This window comes from Oncorhynchus clarkii, chromosome 11 (genome assembly GCF_045791955.1).
Source record: "Oncorhynchus clarkii lewisi isolate Uvic-CL-2024 chromosome 11, UVic_Ocla_1.0, whole genome shotgun sequence".
NCBI lineage: Eukaryota > Metazoa > Chordata > Actinopteri > Salmoniformes > Salmonidae > Oncorhynchus > Oncorhynchus clarkii.
In genome coordinates this window covers 21,515,755-21,536,629 of record NC_092157.1, presented here as the reverse complement: position 1 = coordinate 21,536,629, position 20,875 = coordinate 21,515,755, and the positions used below count along the sequence as shown (strand labels likewise).

The 20,875-nt window shown below is 42.7% G+C and overlaps 1 protein-coding gene across 1 annotated transcript in view; it reads right to left on the bottom strand.

Moving 5' to 3' along the window:
- LOC139420358 (guanine nucleotide exchange factor VAV3) overlaps positions 1-16,104 on the bottom strand; it is a 118,921-nt gene extending 102,817 nt beyond the window's left edge. Inside the window, exon 1 of the mRNA XM_071170371.1 lies at positions 15,607-16,104. Coding sequence (XP_071026472.1) covers positions 15,607-15,813 — 207 coding nt within the window. The 5' untranslated portion in view covers positions 15,814-16,104. The remainder of the gene's footprint in view (positions 1-15,606) is intronic.
- Between the last annotated feature and the right edge of the window lie 4,771 nt (positions 16,105-20,875).

Sequence of the window (20,875 nt, the reverse complement as noted above, 5' to 3'; positions counted from 1 at the left end):
CGGCAGAGTCAGTAGCCTCAAACCCTGCCACATAACGTTGGCTGAATAAAAATTGATTTAGTGAAGCTAAAATGCTGACGCGATGGATGCTACTGCCATCTTACAGTTGAGAAGATGGGAGAGGTGAACCTCACACTCAGTGTAATCTTAACCTTTTGATCAGAGTGCTGTGTCTGGGACAGAGACAAACGAGGAGGCCCGTTAAGATAATTGGCTGACATAAAACATGGTTGACACAAAGTGGGTTAGCTACTCTGTGATAAACTCTGGATGAAAGAGAGGATGTTGTTATAGACTGTTTTATAGGAGGATGCTGTTGGCACATTACTAAAGTAGACTACAGGTAGTCTAGTGGTTAGAGCTTCGGACTTGTAACCGAAAGGTTGCAAGATCGAACGCCTGAGCTGATAAGGTAAAAATCTGTTGTTCTGGTCCTGAACAAGGCAGTTAACCCACTGTTCCTAGGCTGTCATTGAAAATAAGAATTTGTTCTTAACTGACTTGCCTAGTTAAATAAAGGTTTAAAAAAATCCCTACTAGATCTGAACTGCAATGCTCTCTCATCTGTACCAATGCATTGTGTACTTGCTCATTTCTGTAGGTTGCAATATGCTGCTTCTCTGCAGGTTTTGAGAATTGCAGGATAATTGACATTTATGAATTGCAGGGTCATTGACAGGGTCATTGACATGAAATGTGCATATTTAAACCATAATCACCAAATTATGGACTTAAGTCACTCAACACAGGATATCCCCAACAACGAATGTACATAATAGAGCCTTCAGCTACTGTATTAAGATTACAATCTTAAATGGTGTCCTGTTATGTTATATGCTGATGGCAACATCCTCCAATACAATACTTTATCACAACAGTCTGTTAGAATGACATCAGTCCTCACAAACCAGTAACCAGGCTTTACAAGCCTTATTTCAGGGCTGGACTGAAACCCTTCAGAGATGGGGTTGTTTGCTTACTTCTTTTTCGTTTGGTCTTGACTCATAGGCAGGCTTTCACAGGAAGTGTTTTTTTTATCAGTTGTTCTCTCTCTCTCATTTCTACAACAGCACAGCTGTTGTCTGTGTGATGCTGTAACTCTGCTAGTTACGGCAGTAGATGCAGCCAACGAGTCTGGGTTACTAGAACAGTGTTACAATACTAGTAAGCAATGCATTGTTAAAAAACAGAATACACAAGTCAAACAACTGAGAGAGGCAAAGTCATCTTTCTCTATTCATTATAACAGATTCTCTATTCATATTTCTCTATCCAATATTTAGCTATCCTCCTGAACTGTGGCACGAGATCAGAGCCGTCTGTGAAGATGATGATGGGCACAAACATCAAATATTAAATTCTGCTCCACTCAAATCGCATCAGGCATTACAGATGACTTCCCAAGAAAGGCCTTGGGGCAGAAAACCCCAGATAAGACAGTCAGAGTGAAGGGCACGCAGGCAGCTAGTAAATAATGTTGAATGTTTACACTTGTATGCATGCCGTTTTATCTGAGGAGCACATCTTGGAGACGGCCGCCCGGGGGCTTCTGAGCAACCCGAAGAGCTTTAGTATCTGAAGGAAACAGCAGCCTCACAGAAAGGCATCTGAAACCCACAGCACTAGACTCAGTAGGCTGAAACCCTTTCTGTAGCACTGGGGTGAAGCATGCTGGGTGCAGAGAGGGACGGGGGTGGTGAGCAAGCACCAGGGAGGCTCGGGATCCTTTCACACTGAGCTGTTTTCTGCATTAGGAACACTCAGCCCCCTAAGGCTCTTGTACAGAGAGAGGCCTGACTGGTGTGGGTACCTCTCAAAACCATCCTCCTGATATGGAATGACGATTTCACACCGCGGCTTATTGTTGCATCCCGGCAGACATCTCCCGAATCAGTGAGCCTTGACTGAGCATGGAAACATGGGCCTGTGTCAGAGAGAGAGAGAGTGTGTGTGTGTGTGTGTGTGTGTGTGTGTGTGTGTGTGTGTGTGTGTGTGTGTGTGTGTGTGTGTGTGTGTGTGTGTGTGTGTGTGTGTGTGTGTGTGTGTGTGTGTGTGTGTGTGTGTGTGTTAACCTGTAGAGTAGGGAAGGGGACCAGGAAGGATGCAAGGGTAAGTGTAGGGAGAATTCACCACAACACTGTATAATGAAGGTGTAGCATTTCATATCTGAAGCACCATGCCAAAACCATCTGCAGAAATAAGACAAAGAGAAAATGGTCTCTACCACCATCCAATCCCACATTCTGCTTTTCAAGTCATGTGGTATTGCTGTGTTGAATCTGTTCAGAGCGCTTTAGCTCCATAATAAGGATCTTATTTCGTTCTGCTTATGTATTCCCTTCAATACGCTCCAAAGCTCCATGGCAACCACAGTGTGGGGGTCTTTTAAAACCCCAGTGTGTATTGTATGTAGCCTAGCCTACCAAATACTACCTAATCAAATCCTACTCTATTTGGTCTAAAATCTCCCACATGAAAAGCCAAACTGAGTTAGACTCATCTCATCTCTTTTGGTTAATGAGTGTCAATTAACAGCCGGTTAGATGGCCGACTCTGTCACAGAGGAAGCAGAGGACGTACTGATGTACAGTGAATGAGATTAGAGACCTGAGAGCCCTCTTTCTGTTTGTCCTTTCACTCAATCTGATATGCCCACAGACAACCCAGCCCAGCCAACAGGGAGCGAGAATGCCAGGCTGCATCTGAAATGGCAACTGATTCCCTGTATAGCGCACTATTGACCAGAGACATTTCGGCCCTGGTCAAAAGCAGTGCACCATGTAGGGAATAGGGTACCATTTAGATGCAGCCTCTGTGTGCTACTAGCCTGGAATCCAAACTGATACAATGGTCAAGTGGAGCATATGAGTTTGGATTCCAGGCTAGTGTGCTACTGCTTGGAGCATCTCACATAGACAAGACAGATAGAACAAGGGTTTAACTATAGCCCTGTAGCAATGAATACCATCGTATTCAACAGGGTATTGCATCAGAATGACATAACCCCTGCATGCTTTCTCTATGACTCATACCTACTGTATCTTATGACCGTCTCTTGAGATTGTGTCAGGTGAGAAGAAATGGTGTCATATGAAACCCTATAGGAGGAAAACAGGGGGCCACGGACCACGGTAATGTATAGCTTAATGTATGGGCCTATGACATGGAAACAGATCACCAGGGTTCCATCCAAAATGGCACACCCTATTCCCTATGTAGTGCACTACTTTAGACCAGAGCCATATGGGCATTACATAGGGAATAGGGTGTCATTTGGGATGCAGACCAGACCTGAGGTACTGTATATGTCACACACATGTGAGAGCTGGGACCTGTTCTCAGCTGTGTCATCAGGAAACCTGAGTTGGAGTGTAGGCGAATGACTATGTGCTGACTGCAGAGGAACATCTGTCCGCCTTTTACAACCAGGTCCAGCTAAGGGTCAAACCCAGCCAGAAGACAGACAGCTAAAACAGCAGGATGCACAATCCAGAGATACACCCCCTCAGATTGTACTCTGTCCATAAACCTCCTAGGCAGTGGAGAGTAGACTCCATACTACACACTAGACTCCAGTAACTGCCACAGAATGATGTATTTTTCTCACACCCGGTCTGAAGGATAATACTCATCAGTGCAGTCTGCACTCGAATCAAAAAACTAACTGAGACATACGCCAGCAATTCATTTATACGGGCAGCAGGTAGCCTAGCAGTTAACAGCGTTGGGCCAGTAACCGAAAGGTATGCTATCCACTCCCTCTAGTGGTGTGGGGGCTGTGCTTTGACAAAGTAGGTGAGGTTATATCCTGCCTGGTTGGCCCTGTACGGGGGTATAGTCGGACGGGTCCACAGTGTCTCCCAACCCCTCCTGTGTCAGCCTCCAGTATTTATGCAGCAATAGTTTATGTGTCGAGGGGCTAGGGTCAGTCTGTTATATCTGGAGTATTTATCCTGTCTTATCCGGTGTCCTGTGTGAATTTAAGTATGCTCTCTCTAATTCTCTCTCTTTGTCTAGGAGGACCTGAGCCCTAGGACCATGGCTCAGGACTACCTGGCCTGATGACTCCTTGCTGTCCCCAGACCACCTGGTCGTGCTGCTAATCCAGTTTCAACTGTTCTGCCTGCAGCTATGGAATCCTGACCTGTTCCCCTGGACGTGCTACCTGTCCCAGACCTGCTGTTTTATCTCTCTCTACCGCACCTGCTGTCTCTAACTCTGAATGATCTGCTATGAAAAGCCAACTGACATTTACTCCTGAGGTGCTGACCTGTTGCACTCTCTAAAACCACTGTCATAATTATTATTTGACCCTGCTGGTCATCTATGAACATTTGAACATCTTGACCATGTTCTGTTATAATCTCCACCCGGCACAGCCAGAAGAGGAATGACCAACCCTCATAGCCTGGTTCCTCTCAAGGTTTCTTCCTAGGTTCCTGCCTTTCTAGGGAGTTTTTCCTAGCCACCGTGCTACTACATCTGCATTGCTTGCTGTTTGGGATTTTAGGCTGGGTTTCTGTATAGCACTTTGTGACATCGGCTGACGTTAAAAGGGCTTTATAAATCAATTTGATTGATTGATGGTCAATCTGTTGATGTGTCATTGAGCTAAGAACTTAACCCTCATTTTCTCCAGGGGTGCCGTACTACTTAACAGAATATTACACTGCACCTATCTGGTGTATGTGACAACAAAACACATATGTTGTATTCACTTTCATTACTCATCCCTAAGGTTACAGAAAGAGAGAGATTGAGAAATCCAGAGTGAGAGACAGAGAGGAGGGGTTGGGAGAGATCATAACTTTCACCCTGACTCTTCTATTTAACAGTACAGACTTATTTAATGCAGCACTGACAGGCACAGCTCTTCATGACAGCCCTGTTTCATTACATTATTAATGAGAGATGACTGATTGGCCTCAGCTGGCCGGCCTGCTAGCTACGGTCCACAGTAGCTGATCCAAACCCAGGGACATACAGTAGGCTACGTTCCAAATGGTACCCTATTCCCTTTATAGTGCACTACTTTTTTTCCCTCTTTTTTTTTACCAGTACACAGAAGTAGTGCACTATATAGGGAATAGGGTGGGATTTGGGACGCAACCACAGACTAATAACATTTGTCGTCTCCAACGCCTCTTATGTGCTTTCATGTACAGCCCGAGGTATTTCAAAAGGGTGGGAAGTCGCCCATAAAGAGTAACAACGTTTCTATATCTTTCGGCATTTTCCATGAAATGTTTCCCAATCCACATCCACCTGAAGCTAGAGGTTATGTATGTGTACACCTTGATGGATAGCAGTACGGTTTATGTTATTTGGTGCTCTGTCTGTTTACGGAGCGGGTCAAGTGATGCAGAGATTCTGTGATGGGGTCATGAGAGACGGAGGGTTGTGATAGTTTGGCTGGGATGTGGTGGAGGCCAGAGAGATTCATGGGTAAATGTCCTTCATGGAAATCTTCACAACAAAGTAGTGTGTTGGCCAGGGTGTGTAAATCTTCACAGGACAGTAGTGTGTTGGCCAGGCCAGGGTATGTAGAGCTTCACAGCACAGTAGTGTGTTGGCCATGGTATGTAAATCTTCACAGGACAGTAGTGTGTTGGCCAGGCCAGGGTATGTAAATCTTCACAGGACAGTAGTGTGTTGGCCAGGCCATGGTATGTAAATCTTCACAGGACAGTAGTGTGTTGGCCAGGCCAGGGTATGTAGAGCTTCACAGCACAGTAGTGTGTTGGCCATGGTATGTAAATCTTCACAGGACAGTAGTGTGTTGGCCAGGCCAGGGTATGTAGAGCTTCACAGCACAGTAGTGTGTTGGCCATGGTATGTAAATCTTCACAGGACAGTAGTGTGTTGGCCAGGCCAGGGTATGTAAATCTTCACACGACAGTAGTGTGTTGGCCAGGCCATGGTATGTAAATCTTCACAGGACAGTAGTGTGTTGGCCAGGCCAGGGTATGTAGAGCTTCACAGCACAGTAGTGTGTTGGCCATGGTATGTAAATCTTCACAGGACAGTAGTGTGTTGGCCAGGCCAGGGTATGTAGAGCTTCACAGCACAGTAGTGTGTGTTAGGGGACACAAACCTTTACTGCTCATCAGCTGTAATGACCTGATCCAAGGCTCTCCCTCTCCAGCCTCTCTGTTCTCTCGAAAGAGGCAAGGCGTACGACCCTTGTCTTCTCACTGGAGCATGAATACTGTCTGTCCGCCCCTCCTCCTCCCCCTCCTACTCCTCACATCTCATCCTCCTCTTTGTCCCCTCACTCCCCCTCCCCTCCTCCTCCTCCTTATCCAGTAAAATATAATATATTTGGTTTCCAGCTGCAGAGGGTGTGTAAGACAGGTCAACTGGTGTCTGATCCTGTGTTCATGTGTGTCTGTGCGAGCGTACCATAGTGTGCTTCTGTATGTAATTATTAACACTCTTCTCCACCACAGGTATATACAGTGCATTTGGAAAGTAATCAGACGCCTTGACTTTTTCAACATTTTGTTATGTTACAGCCTTATTCTAAAATTGATTAAATTTGATGTCTTCCTCATCAATCTACACACAATACCCCAGAATGACAAAGGGAATGCAGGTTTTTAGAACATTTTGCAAATGTATTAAAAATAAAAATCAGACATACCTTATTTACATAAGTATTCAGACACTTTGCTATGAGACTCGAAATTGAGCTCAGGTGCATCCTGTTTCTACAACTTGATTGGAGTCCACCTGTGGTAAATGTAATAAATTGGACATGATTTGGAATGGCACACACATAAGGTCCCGCAGTTGACAGTGCATGTCAGAGCAAAAAACAAGACATGAAGTCAAAGGAATTGTCCATAGAGCTCTGAGACAGGATTGTCTCGAGGCACAGATCTGGGGAAGGTAAAACAAATATTCTGCAGCATTGAAGGTCCCCAAGAACACAGTGGCCTCCATCATTCTTAAATGGAAGAAGTTTGGAACCACCAAGATTCTTCCTAGAGCTGGCTTCCCGGCCAAACTGAGCAATTGGGGGAGAAGGAGGGCGGTGACCAAGAACCTGATGGTCACTCTGACAGAGCTCCAGAGTTCCTCTGTGGAGATGGGAGTTCCTTCCAGAAGGACAACCATCTCTGCAGCACTCCACCAATCAGGCCTTTAAGGTAGAGTGGCCAGGCAGAAGCCACTCCTCCGTAAAAGGACATGACAGCCCGCTTGGAGTTTGCCAAAAGACACCTAAAGGACTCTCAGACCATGAGAAACAAGATTCTCTGGTCTGATGAAACCAAGATTCAACTCTTTGGCCTGAATGCAAAGCGTCACATCTGGAGGAAACCTGGCACCGTCCCTACAGAGAAGCATGGTGGTGGCAGCATCATGCTGTGGGGATGTTTTTCAGTGACAGGGACTGGGAGACAAGTCAGGATTGAGGGAAAGATGAACGGAGTAAAGTACAGAGAGATCCCTGATGAAAACCTGCTCCAGAGAGCTCAGGACCTCAGACTGGGTCGAAGGTTCACATTCCAACAGGACAACGACCCTAAGCACACAACCAAGATAACGCAGGAGTGGCTTCGAGACAAGTCTCTGAATGTCCTTGAGTAGCCCAGACAGAGCCCGGACTTGAACCCGATCTAACATCTCTGAAAAGCCTTGAAAGTAGATGTGCCGCATTGCTCCCCATTCAACCTGACAGAGCTTGAGAGGAGCAGCAGAGAAAAATGGGAGAAAGTCTCGAAATACAGGTGTGCCAAGCTTGTAGTGTCATACCCAAGAAGAAGAAGACTCAAGGCTGTAATCCCTGCCAAAGGTGCTTCATCAAAGTACTGAGTAAAGGGTCTAAATATTTATGTAAATGTTTATGTAAATCTTCTCATAAATTTGCCCCATAAAATCTAAAAACCTGTTTTTGCTTTGTCATTATGGGGTATTGTGTATGGATTTATTCAATTTATTTGATTTTTTCATTTTAGAATAAGGCTGTAATGTAACAAAATGTGGAAAAAGTCAAGGGGTCTGAATACTTTCGGAAAAAAGACAATGAAAATAGACATACATTATTTAAATAGAGCGCAGCAGAGATGTCCAAGTATCACCAATACCCACTATTACACAGCATGAGAAGCATTAGACATCCTCATTCACACTTAGTGGAGAAACATGATATGAAATACATATTGTTAATACAGTACACCACGGAAACACTAGGCTACACACTGCAAGGCCCAGTGCTCTTTGCTTTAAGCATTATCATTACTGACGGCCTGACTGACTGACTGCTCTATCTATTTTTAGCCGGGTAGAAAATAATGTCCATTTAATTTGGCTCGAGGTTTTCAATGCTCCACTGGAGATTGGATGAACAGTAAAGGTTGCAGTGGTGCTGCAGGCTACAGAAACATCTCTCCCTCGAGTGCATCATCTCAGAGTGGGAGTATTGATCTAGGATCAGTTTAGCCTTTTAGGACATATTGAAGAAGATTGCATGGACAGGGGAGAGCTGATCCTGGATCAGCACTCTGAGACACTTCATGAATAACGAGTCTGATATCTAATAAGACCATGACAAGGACAAAGAAATAAAAAGCCGTGTTAACATATAACAAATGGGGACATTGACGTTCATGTGTTTCATTTTGTGTTGTTCCCATCAGATTCGTATTAGACATGGATTTAAATAGAGTTAAACGCTATCATCAATGGCCATTGTTTTCAATGTAACTATGTCAGTATTGACGAAAAAGCTCTCAGAAAGCACTTACAACAATACTGATGAAATGAAGCAGTCTGGTAGGTCAAAAAAATGCAATAAACATTGATTGGAGATCAGACTCTCTTCCTTTTTGAAAATCATAAAATGTAATGACATAATTCCTCATATAGCATTACCATTTATTTGACTGGCGCTCTGCAGAGGTACATATTCTATATTATAAACTGGGTGGTTTAAGCCCTGAATGCTGATAGGCTCACAGATGTGGTATATCAGACCGTTTACCACGAGTATGACAAAACACATATTTTTACTGCTCTAATTACATTGGCAACTGTTTATAAGCAATAAGGCACCTTGGGGAGAATGTGATATACGGCCAATATGCCATGGCTAAGGGTTGTGTCCAGTCACTCCGTGATGCGTTGTGCATGAGTAGCCCTTACCCGTGGTATATTGGCCATATACCATGCTGGTCCCATGTTTCATGCGCTGAAATAAAAGATCCCTCAAATTTTCCATACGCAAAAAAAAAGCTTATTTCTCTCAAATGTTGTGAATAAATTTGTTAACAACCTTATTAGTGAGCATTTCTCCTTTGCCAAGATAATCCATATACCTGACAGGTGTGGCATATCAAGAAGCTGATTAAACACATGTGCACCTTGTGCTGGGGACAATAAAAGGCCACTCTAAAATGTGCAGTTTTGTCACACAACACAATGCCACCTGATGTCTCCAGTATTGAGGGAGTGCGCAAGTGGTATGCTGACTGCATGAATGTCCACCAGAGCTTTTGGAAGAGAATTGAATGTTAATTTCTCAACCATATGCCACCTCAGCAATATGGTCCAAATCACACACCTATCAATATAACGCACTGTCATCCATAATGCCTCTGATCTGGCAGACTCCCTTGACACAAATACTGCACTTGTAAATTATGTCTGAGTGTTGGAATGAGCCCCTCGCTGTCTGTAAATTAAATAAACAAGAAAAGTGTGCCCCCTGGTTTGCTTAATACAAGGAATTTGATTGAGTGTTTACTTGTACTTTTTACGTTGACTCAAGAATGAGTACTTTTTCCACCACTGTACTTAACTACATTTAAAACAATATACTTTTAAACTTGTATTCATGTAGTATTTTAATGGGTGACTTTGACTTTTACTCTACTATTGTTATAGAATGTTTTTAATCAATTTTGTATTTTTTTGGTAAAAAGTACATTGTGTATTTTTTTTCTCCCCAATTTCGTTATATCCACTTGCAATCCAATTACGATCGTGTCTCATCGCTGCAACTCCCCAAAGGGCTCGGAAGAGGTGAGGGTCGAGCCATGTGTCCTCCGTAACATGACCCGCCTAACTACTCTTCTTTAGACCTGCCCGCTTAACCCGGAAGCCAGCCGCACCGATGTGTCGGAGGAAACACCGTTCAACTGACGACCGGGGTCAGCCTGCAGACGCCCGGCCCGCCACAACGAGTCGCTAGAGCGCGATGAGCCAAGTAAAGCCCCCCCAGGCCAAACCCTCCCCTAACCTGGACCATGCTGGGCCAATTGTGCACCGCCCTATAGGACTCTATTATGGTATTTTGACAATTGAGTACTTTTTCCACCACTATCATAGAATACAATTTCCCAAAACATCTCAATCTATTCCAGCAAGGGAAATACAGGTGAATGCAGAACTTGTACGATTAGGAGAATTCTGAGTGATTCGGAACAAAATCAGTAATGATGACATCATCAAAGTGTCCCAACACTGACAATTCTCTTTACTCTTTCCATTTCCGCTCTCCCTCTTTCTCTCCCGCCCCCCTCTCTTCTCTCTACCTCTTGAAGTAATGTTCTTACTTAAATGGGAACTCTGAAGCTTTGTCATGTACTAAGTCAGGTTGCTTCTGTGTGTTTTTTTAGACAGAATGGGTTTGGCCCAGGCATGTCAAGTTTCACTTCCTTCCTCTATTCCGTCTCCTCACTTCCTTAGTGTGCCAAAGCTCAGAGACAGTCTTTTAGAAAGAGGCCTATGTGTACTACTGCTGCTGCCGATGCATTGTGTGCATTCACGTATAAGCCACGTTGTGCAGCTAATACTGAAACCAAACCACAGCTTACAAAACCTTTTGGTCTAGACTCTAGAGCATAACAGTCTCAGCAGCCATTTGCCCATCTACACTTCCTCTCAGTTGACACTTTCATACTGCCGTGTTGTAACATCCACACACACAGAGATAAACACATACCTAAAAAAAAAATTAAGTAAGACACTTTTAACTCACTCCTGCTGCACCTGTTGCACGTTCCTCTCACAAGTAGACACACTCCCATGAGAAAATACTACAACAGCATCCAAGCTATTCTGTGGATGTCAGATTTACACTTCTTCTTTCCTTAGAACTTGTGACCTTGTGGATTTTATGGAGAACGTACGAAGGCCAATACCCCTCATATCCATTTCATGTATATCTAGCTTTCATTATTCGTATCTCTTGAAAGACAGGGCCCAGTCAAAATGTTTCCAGGTTCAAGGAAAATCCTGTCACAAGAAATGTTTGAGTCGATTTCTAGGTGTATTTGTACTGCATAACTGTTACTACATAACTTGTCTTAACCTGAGAAAACAACAACAACTGGATGTTGGTTTTGACTGAACACAGCAGCTCAAAAGTCACACGCTGTTAGCACACTTCACATCAGAGAGACACGCTGTTAGCACACTTCACATCAGAGAGACACGCTGATAGCACACTTCATATCAGAGAGACACGCTGTTAGCACACTTCACATCAGAGAGACACGCTGTTAGCACACTTCACATCAGAGTCATACGCTGTTAGCACACTTCACATCAGAGTCACACGCTGTTAGCACACTTAACATCAGAGAGACACACGCTGTTAGCACACTTCACATCAGAGTCACACACTGTTAGCACACTTCACATCAGAGACACACGCTGTTAGCACACTTCACATCAGAGAGACACGCTGTTAGCACACTTCACATCAGAGAGACACGCTGTTAGCACACTTCACATCAGAGACACACGCTGTTAGCACACTTCACATCAGAGACACACGCTGTTAGCACACTTCACATCAGAGAGACACGCTGTTAGCACACTTCACATCAGACACACACGCTGTTAGCACACTTCACATCAGAGACACACGCTGTTAGCACACTTCACATCAGAGAGACACGCTGTTAGCACACTTCACATCAGAGACACACACTGTTAGCACACTTCACATCAGAGAGACACGCTGTTAGCACACTTCACATCAGAGACACACGCTGTTAGCACACTTCACATCAGAGAGACACGCTGTTAGCACACTTCACATCAGAGACACATGCTGTTAGCACACTTCACATCAGAGAGACACGCTGTTAGCACACTTCACATCAGAGAGACACGCACTGTTAGCACACTTCACATCAGAGAGACACATACTGTTAGCACACTTCACATCAGAGAGACACACTGTTAGCACACTTCACATCAGAGAGACACGCTGTTAGCACACTTCACATCAGAGAGACACGCACTGTTAGCACACTTCACATCAAAGAGACACACACTGTTAGCACACTTCACATCAAAGAGACACACACTGTTAGCACACTTCACATCAGAGAGACACGCTGTTAGCACACTTCACATCAGAGAGACACACACTACACACTCCACTACTTCCCTCTTGCCAACCCCGCTGCTGCCATCACTGCTGGACAACTAAGTCTCCAGAGGAGCTGATGACTTATGCTTTAATTACGCGTCTAATAGAGCCACGAGGCCCGCTGCTTTGAGGGTCCAGGCCCCTGTGTTCAGAGAGGGGTCTTTGATATGGCTCTGTGCACCAGACAGGTCCTTTGTGCTCTGGGCCCTCTAAGCCTTTGTCTGGGTCTCTCCGCGGTCCCCAGGGTCCCACTGGGTGAGGGGAGGCCTAGCGTCCCATGTGTTTGTAAATGGACCAATGATAAAATAGCTACTGCCACTGTGTATTCATTAATTATTCACTGTGGTATTCATGCATCTCAACCAACCCTCCGTTATGTAAATGACACCTCCATGGAGCACTGAGGGCTGGGGGCAGTGGGTGCTTCCCAAATAGCACCCTATTCCATATTTAGTGTACTAATTCTGAATGGGCCCTGGTGAAAAGTCATACACCATATAGGGAGTAAGGTTCAATTTCGGACGCAGATAGAAAGTTGTGGAGGGGCTTTTTGAAATTTCCCCTCCAGTTTCTGTTGTTGGATAGTGATGTACAACCAAAGGAAATTGGTCTCCTTAGCATGCTGTGTGAATGGGTGTAGCACACTAGTAGTGTGTTACGCCTAAGGACATAAATATTATATCTGCTTGGTCTACAATCAAGAGAAAGTAGGCTGAGCAGAATTGTAAATATGAATCGTATTTGCTTCAGTGATGTACGTGATGTAGGTGCTTACACTTTTGTATGTATCATCCTCATTGAATCATAATGACTAATCCAAGATGGCATCAAGCCATGTCTAAAAATAACATAGTGTTACAATGGGTAAGCATAGGACACATCCAATGTGCCTGCTATATAGTGTGCCATTATGTCATGACTTAGACCGGGTGCTGGCAAATAATGATCTTCTCTCGATCAATAATTGTAGCCGTTGGCCTTGTCTAACCCTGAGAGTAATACACAGCTCAACCTCTCTTCTTACCAACACACAACCTAGTTTCCTCTCTTGAAGCACCATGCAAACATGGTAATTTGTTTGAGGCACTAAAAGCAATACAAAATGTCAATAACAATAGCAAATGTAATGGTCCAGTTGACTTTGACCATTTTAAAAACAAACTTGATTACGAATCTATTGTAGAAGTAATTCATATTGACATGAGGATTGTAGAATTGTTTTAGAGTGCACTCACTCTGTCACGCAATCTGTCTGTCAGCTATACACTGATAGTTGGTTTGTGAAGCAGCTTACTCATTGGCATTCAAGTGTGCGATGACTGAGTGTGCGTGATGACTGAGTGTGTGTGTGCGTGCGTGCATGCGTGCGCGTGTGCGTGTGTGTGACTGTGGGAGTGTGTGTGTGTGGCAGTCAGGTGCTCTAAAGGTTGGTCTAGACTCGTCACATGGAGTAACCGTCCCCTCTCTCCCCTGAGAGTTGTCATTGAGACACAGATTTAGCTGTGATGTGAAGGAGAATTATAATCTGCCCAGCCCAGAGCCAGGCCAGGCTGTGACATGCTCGGTGTGACCCAGGCTGTGACAGGACAGGCTTGGCGTGGGACAGGACAGGAGCAGATGGTCTTTGACAACCAGGAGAGCAGAGGAACACGTGGCAGGAGGCAGGAGCCTCTGTTTTTAATAACGCAGAAGACAGGGGAGCTGTACCTGTACCTGGCAGTCACGCTACCTGTATGTCTGTCTGTCTACCTATCTGTCTATCTGTATGTATGTTTGTCTGTCTACATATCTGTCTATCTGTATGTATGTCTGTATGTCTGTCTGTCTACCTATCTGTCTATCTGTATGTATGTCTGTCTGTCTACCTATCTGTCTACCTGTATGCATGTCTGTCTGTCTACATATCTGTCTATCTGTATGTATGTCTGTCTGTCTACCTATCTGTCTATCTGTATGTATGTTTGTCTGTAAGCCTTTCTGTGTGCTAGGAACATAATATATATTGTCATATACCTGTACTTTGTACTGGCTATTGACTCAATATGGGACAATAAATCAATAGGAAAGGCTGAAAGTGTTGAGATGCAAGAGCACAAATCAAAAAACAACTCTGTTACAGGGAAGGGAAAACGAGGAAAGCACAGAAAAGACCAGCTACCACTTATTTCTAATAGACAAAACCTGTCATGTACTGTCACAGAGAAATGTGATAGTTGGCCCATGTAATTTTACTGCCTTTGTGGGGCTATTCATTTGATTTTTTAAATATATAAATACATCTAAATCTAAATATGGGGGAGGGGGAAACATAAGAATTGATTGAAACTGTTTTGTTGATGTATATAAAGCCATATACTCAAAGCAACCTCTCTACCTCCAGCTGAATGTGTGAATCTCATATCCTATAGACAGCCTGGTCTCATAGACTATATGTATGGTTATATAAGACATAAGGTTAATTAAGGCAAAAACTAAAGGAGGATGATTGGTCGAGGTGTATAGGTGGGTGTATAATGCGAAACTCTAGCAACCCAAAGGTTTGAATATCATCAACTTTAGCATTTTATTCCATAAGCAACTTTTCAACTACTTACTACATTTTAGCTACTTTGCAACTACTTAGCTTGTTAGCTAACTCTTCCCCTAACCCTAGCTAATGTTAGCCACAGCAAATTGGAATTCCTAACATATCATACTTTTGCAAATTCATAACATTGTACATTACAAATCTATAACATACTGTACGTTTAGCAAAATCTTAACATATAGGAATTGTAATTTGTAACATATCCTACGAAATGGATGATGAGCCTCCAAAATTAATCCATACCATCGAAACCTAAATGGAGTGTCAGATTTTTGTACAGAATAATGTGAAATGCTCTGAGGCCTGGTTGCCATAGTGGGCAAGCGAGGTCTGACTCGGTTCAGATAACGGTACAGCTTTGCTTTAAGAGATCAAAATAATAGAAACTTCCCTCGTTGACAAAAAAAAAGAACACTTTCGAGGATATGAAACAATTCCCAAGTTCACAGCGAACTAAGTTAAACTAATGTGATTCAAACTGCCAACAGGTTTTCCTTCCCTCTGTGCAGTCTTTTATGTTTTTGATTACTCCATTCGATGGGTGAAAATATAGGCATTGTGGTTTAGCAGAGTATTTGAAGCGTTTAATGTTTTTGATATGAAATTATTGTAAACACGTTTCTTATTTTACCTGTGACATCTGCGGTCTGAGATTAATCTCTTTGAGGTTGATGGACTGGGGTCGGAGGTTGTTGAGAAGCTGACACAGGAGCACTCCATCTCGGAGTGTCTGAGCCAGGTCGAATACCTGGGCGGACTCCCATGTTACCCGATGGTTGGGTGGTAGCACCTTGCAGTTGATCAGCCATAATGCGCACTGCCTCCAATACTCCATCATTGTTAATATATGGTTGAGATCAAACAAATATTCCGCAAGGAATAAAGCCTATTGGAGTCTAATCAATAGCGCGCGCTAACACAACGTTGTCTCCATTTCAATCTGCAATATAAACGATGAAAGCGAAACTAGGTAACCGGATTTGATTATACTTCCCTCCGTTTCATAGCAGAAATAAAGGTACATTGAAAGAGGCTATGCTACGTGTGTACCCTGTCCATTGATGACTGAACCGTTCCACAGCTGACAGTAACGGCAACACTGTTCGTGCGCTCTCCCTCCCTGCCTCTCTCCATCTCTCTCTCTCTCTCTCTCTCTCGCGCGCGTTCTCTCTCCGTCCATACCAAACCTCCGCCTCTCCTTTTCCGCTTGCCACTCATATGTTCCATAGAGTTAATTACTGCATTGATATTAGCATTGTGTCACCCACCTCAGAACATTCTTAGAAATAAAAAAAAACACAAAGTGCTGTTTGGAAAATTGTAGCCTATTAAGAACGATTTATAAGTAGCGGTAGTCTATTTGGAGAGGATGAATATTAAATGACTTAACTTTAGTCAGAAAAATTAACTTCCATAAAATTATTGGAATTATAACATAAATAGAATGGGTTTTGCCTGTTAAATTTATCGAAAACAGATTTTGGTTAAATTTGGTTAAATATGTAAATTGTCTGTCGCAGCACTGGTGACCTCAAATAGAAAGTATATTAATTATTGATAGGAATAGATTAATGCATCTTTATCAGTCAAATAAATCTATTGTGGCTTCAATGAAGACTCCAATAACGCACAATCGGTTTATGTAGGCCTACATATTTCATTTGATTCGATAATCGTCAAGATAAACATTATATTTCCCTGGAAGAGTAGCTGATGCTTTTGCAGCAGCTATTGGAGATCCTTGTAAATACCAAAAAGCAAAATTAGACGACCCTTTGTATGATTCTGCTGATGAAAATCTAAATATGTTATGGTTTGATAATCTATGTTCTTCATTTAGCAGTGCTGTGGTCTGCAGTGCATCAGATGGCTTCCGTTGTTATCCATTCATTAAAAGTGGGGGGAAATTATTTGAATAGCAAATACAAAAAAATAACATTTTGGGGGTAAATATATGTGCATGAGAGGATTCGTTATACTGGAATGGGGGAAGGTCAAAGTCTGGATCATAGAATGGGGTTTTATTCGTAGCCTAGTACATGCTTTGGTCTGTCCACCACCTACTACTGTACATGTCCATCAGAGCTCTCTTTCCTTCCGTTTTATGCCTTAAAGGTCCAATGCAGTTGTTAATTGTGACCCAGAAAATCATTTCTGGGTAACAATTTGTACCTTACTGAGATTGTGTTCAATTCAAATGGTGAAAAAGAAACAAAAAGGGCTTTTTAGCAAAGAGCAATTTCTCAAGTAATAATTTTGTTTGGCCTGTCTGGGAGTGGTTTGAGTGGGGAGGGGAAAGCTAAAATTAGCTGTTATTGGCAGAGAGATTTGGAACTCTTTTTCTTACAGTGGCATGTATTCATGGATGCCAAACATATAAAATAATTTAGCTTTCGTCTCTGTGTTTTATAATTTTCCTTCAATTTGCAAAACTTGCAACCCTCTTTTTCTGTATGTGTAGACTACCTTATGCTGTCTGGTCAAAAAGAGTATGACATTGTTGCCGCCCGTAGCATTGAATATAAGGGAAGCCAGCGAGCATTTGGCCTCCCTTGATAAAAAAAAGTATAAAATAATAGCCAATAAGAATTGAGCTAAACTGAGTGAGCTCAACTGTGAATGGTCCTGGAAGCCAGTTTGAATCTGGCTTCATTCCAATCACACCCCGAGCATAACGTAATTGCCAGAAACAACTTGAAATGTTGCGTCTCGTTGTGTTGTTGTCCTCCAGTGACTAGCTAGCTAGCTAAAATTGTCCGTTTCCTAAATTAGCCATGGATGGAGTTAGGGATTTGAACTTGTGATTTTACTTAATTCTCTGTACTGGCCAATGATTATAATGGGGATTCTGATCCAATCATAAATTAAGTAATTGTGCCCCTGGCCTGAGAGGATGGAAGTTCAATATGTAGCTAGACGTAGTAGACTAATGCTAACTAGCTGGCTTGGCGCATTGTTGCCCATGAAAGGAAGTTAGGCTAGCGAGCAAGCATTTTAGCCAGGTACTGTAGCCTAGGACAACAACAACTAAAAGTGTGTACTGTATGACAGAGTCATAGACCGTTTCATCATCATGAAAGAGAGGAGGATGGCATTGGCGTTTCTCTACAAGTAGGGTGAGTCAACACGTTTTTTCTACTTGCATGAACGCAGCAGACACGCACACACACACAAATTAGAACGATGGACAGCCATATCATATTTAGCTTACATTGATTGGACTATATGGTTTTAGTTGTCACTATTAGACTAAGCATTGGTGATTTGATGATATTGAAGTTGAAATGGTGCTGGAATAGCGGAAGAAGCTCTTGTTTTATTTGTGACTTGAGGTAACACTCTGTGGTTTTAAATCAACGATTGTTTAGTAGTATATTTCCGGAAACATTAACTTGCTTGACCATGCTGTAGGTCATGTAACTGTTTGTTACCTGCAACATGTTTTGTGGACTTCAATGGACAGAAGTTTCTCTCCAGTTTGTGATGAAACAAAGGTGTGGTTTAATTTATTCTGCCTCTGTGTCTTCTTATTGTCTCGGCCTTAGGCCTATATATCACGGTCGCAAGGCATATGAACTAATAGGTTATAGAGCAGACAACGCAATTATCACCACACTTTTTTTGCGTGGGAGCCTGGCTTCCTGCTTTCTTATTGATCTATTAACTAATTTACCGCATGGTGATGTCACCATGGAAGTCCAAAAACTCCCTGCCACCAAAACAGACTGAAATTGTAGGCGTTTTTTTTTTTTTAAACACTAAAAGGGCATTATCATAATTTTCACAATTTCACAGTATTATTCCAACCGCATTGTGTGGAAATATATGAAACACAGGAAATTATTTTTTGACTGCACAGGGCCTTTAAAGGTACAGGCCACTTCCCCATTGTTGTGTCAGAGTCATAGCCTGGATCTAAACTCAATTGTCTTGTTTCACTTCACAATTTCAGACTGGCCTTCCAGCCATTTAAATTGTGAAGTGATACAATAGTGAAACAGAGCAATTCAGTTTGGATGCAGGCTATCTGATCCATGCTCCAGCAATAGTACATAGCTGTGACAGTCAGAATAAGGGGAGGTGGGGTGAAGTATTGTGCTATGGCATTCCTCACATAAGAGTGAAATGGCAAAGGCTCAAAGGCACAATGTCATGGATATCCAGTTCCTGTTTCCTCCTGCTGTCACAATGAACACTGGGAAGCATCTGTCTCTCTCTCTCTCTGTCTCTCTGTCTCTCTGTCTCTGTCTCTGTCTCTCTTTCTGTCTCTCAATTTCAATTTCAATTTAAGGGGCTTCGTTGGCATAGGAAACATATGCTTACATTGCCAAAGCAAGTGAAATAGATAATAAACAAAAGTGAAATAAACAACAACAATTAACAATAAACATCACACTCACAAGTTCCAAAATAATTGTAATGATGTACAAATAGTTAAAGTACAAAAAGGAAAATAAATAAACATGAATATAGGTTGTATTTACAATGGTGTTTGTTCTTCACTGGTTGCCCTTTTCTTGTGGAAACAGGTCACAAATCTTGCTGCTGTGATTGCACAAGTGGTATTTCACCCAATAGATATGTGAGTTTATCAAAATTGGATTTGTTTTCAAATTCATTGTGCATCTGTGTAATCTGAGGGAAATATGTGTCTCTAATATGGTCATACATTTGGCAGGAGGTTAGGAAGTGCAGCTCAGTTTCCACCTCATTTTGTGGGTAGTGTGCACATGGTCTGTCTTCTCTTGAGAGCCAGGTCTGCCTTCGGCGGCCTTTCTCAAATAGAATTTTAGTTTGCTCTGTTTTTAAAAATAATTATTTCCAATGTGTCAAGTAATTATCTTTTTGTTTTCTCATGAGATGGTTGGGTCTAATTGTGTTGCTGTCGTGGGGCACTGTGGGGTGTGTTTGTGTTTCTGAACAGAACCCCAGGACCAGCTTGCTTAGGGGGCTCTTCTCCAGGTTAATTTCTCTGTAGGTGATGGCTTTGTTATGGAAGGTGTGGGAATTGCTTCCTTTTAGATGGTTGTAGAATTTAACGACTCTTTTCTGGATTTAGATAATTAGCGGGTATCGGCCTAATTCTGCTCTGCATGCATTATTTGGTGTTTTACGCTGTACACTGAGGATATTTTTGCAGAGTTCTGCATGCAGAGTGTCAATTTGATGTTTGTTACATTTTGTGAATTCTTGGTTGGTGAGCGGAGCCCAGACCTCACAACGATAAAGGACAATGGGTTCTATAACTGTGAGGACCCTCCCACTCTGTCTGCCGTATTCTCTCTTTGTTCTCGTTTCCTTATTAGGATGCCGGTGGGCGGAGTTGGGAGGGTCGTCAGCTACATGGGAAACACCTGGGCCAGGTGTGTCCCAGGATAAATAGACCTCTTCCACATTCATGGAAGAGACTCTCTCCATGCAGACACCTTTATAGATTTTGTTGTGTTTCTTGGTGGTTTTTCGGTTGTTTGCTTTAGCATCTTTCAACACCCTGCATTATCACATTCATGCATGCAAAACACTCACATTACTGATTACTGATCACACACACCATTGTATATGGTACTTAGTTTACTTTATTTAATAAATATATGTTTTGTTACTCCTTATCTCCACGTTGTCTCCCTTTTGTTACGGGCTTTGAGCCGGTTCATGACATAACTGATTTAAGTATTTTTAGCCAGATCCTAGTTGGTATGATGAATTTTATGTTCCTTTTGATGGCATAGAATGCCCTTCTTGCCAAGTCTCTCAGATTGTTCACAGCTTTGGGGAAGTTACCTGTGGCGCTGATGTTAAAGCCGAGGTATGTATATTTTTTTTGTGTGCTCTAGGGCAACTGTGTCTCGATGGAATTTGTGTTCGTGGTCCTGGCAACTGGAACTTTTTTGGACAACATT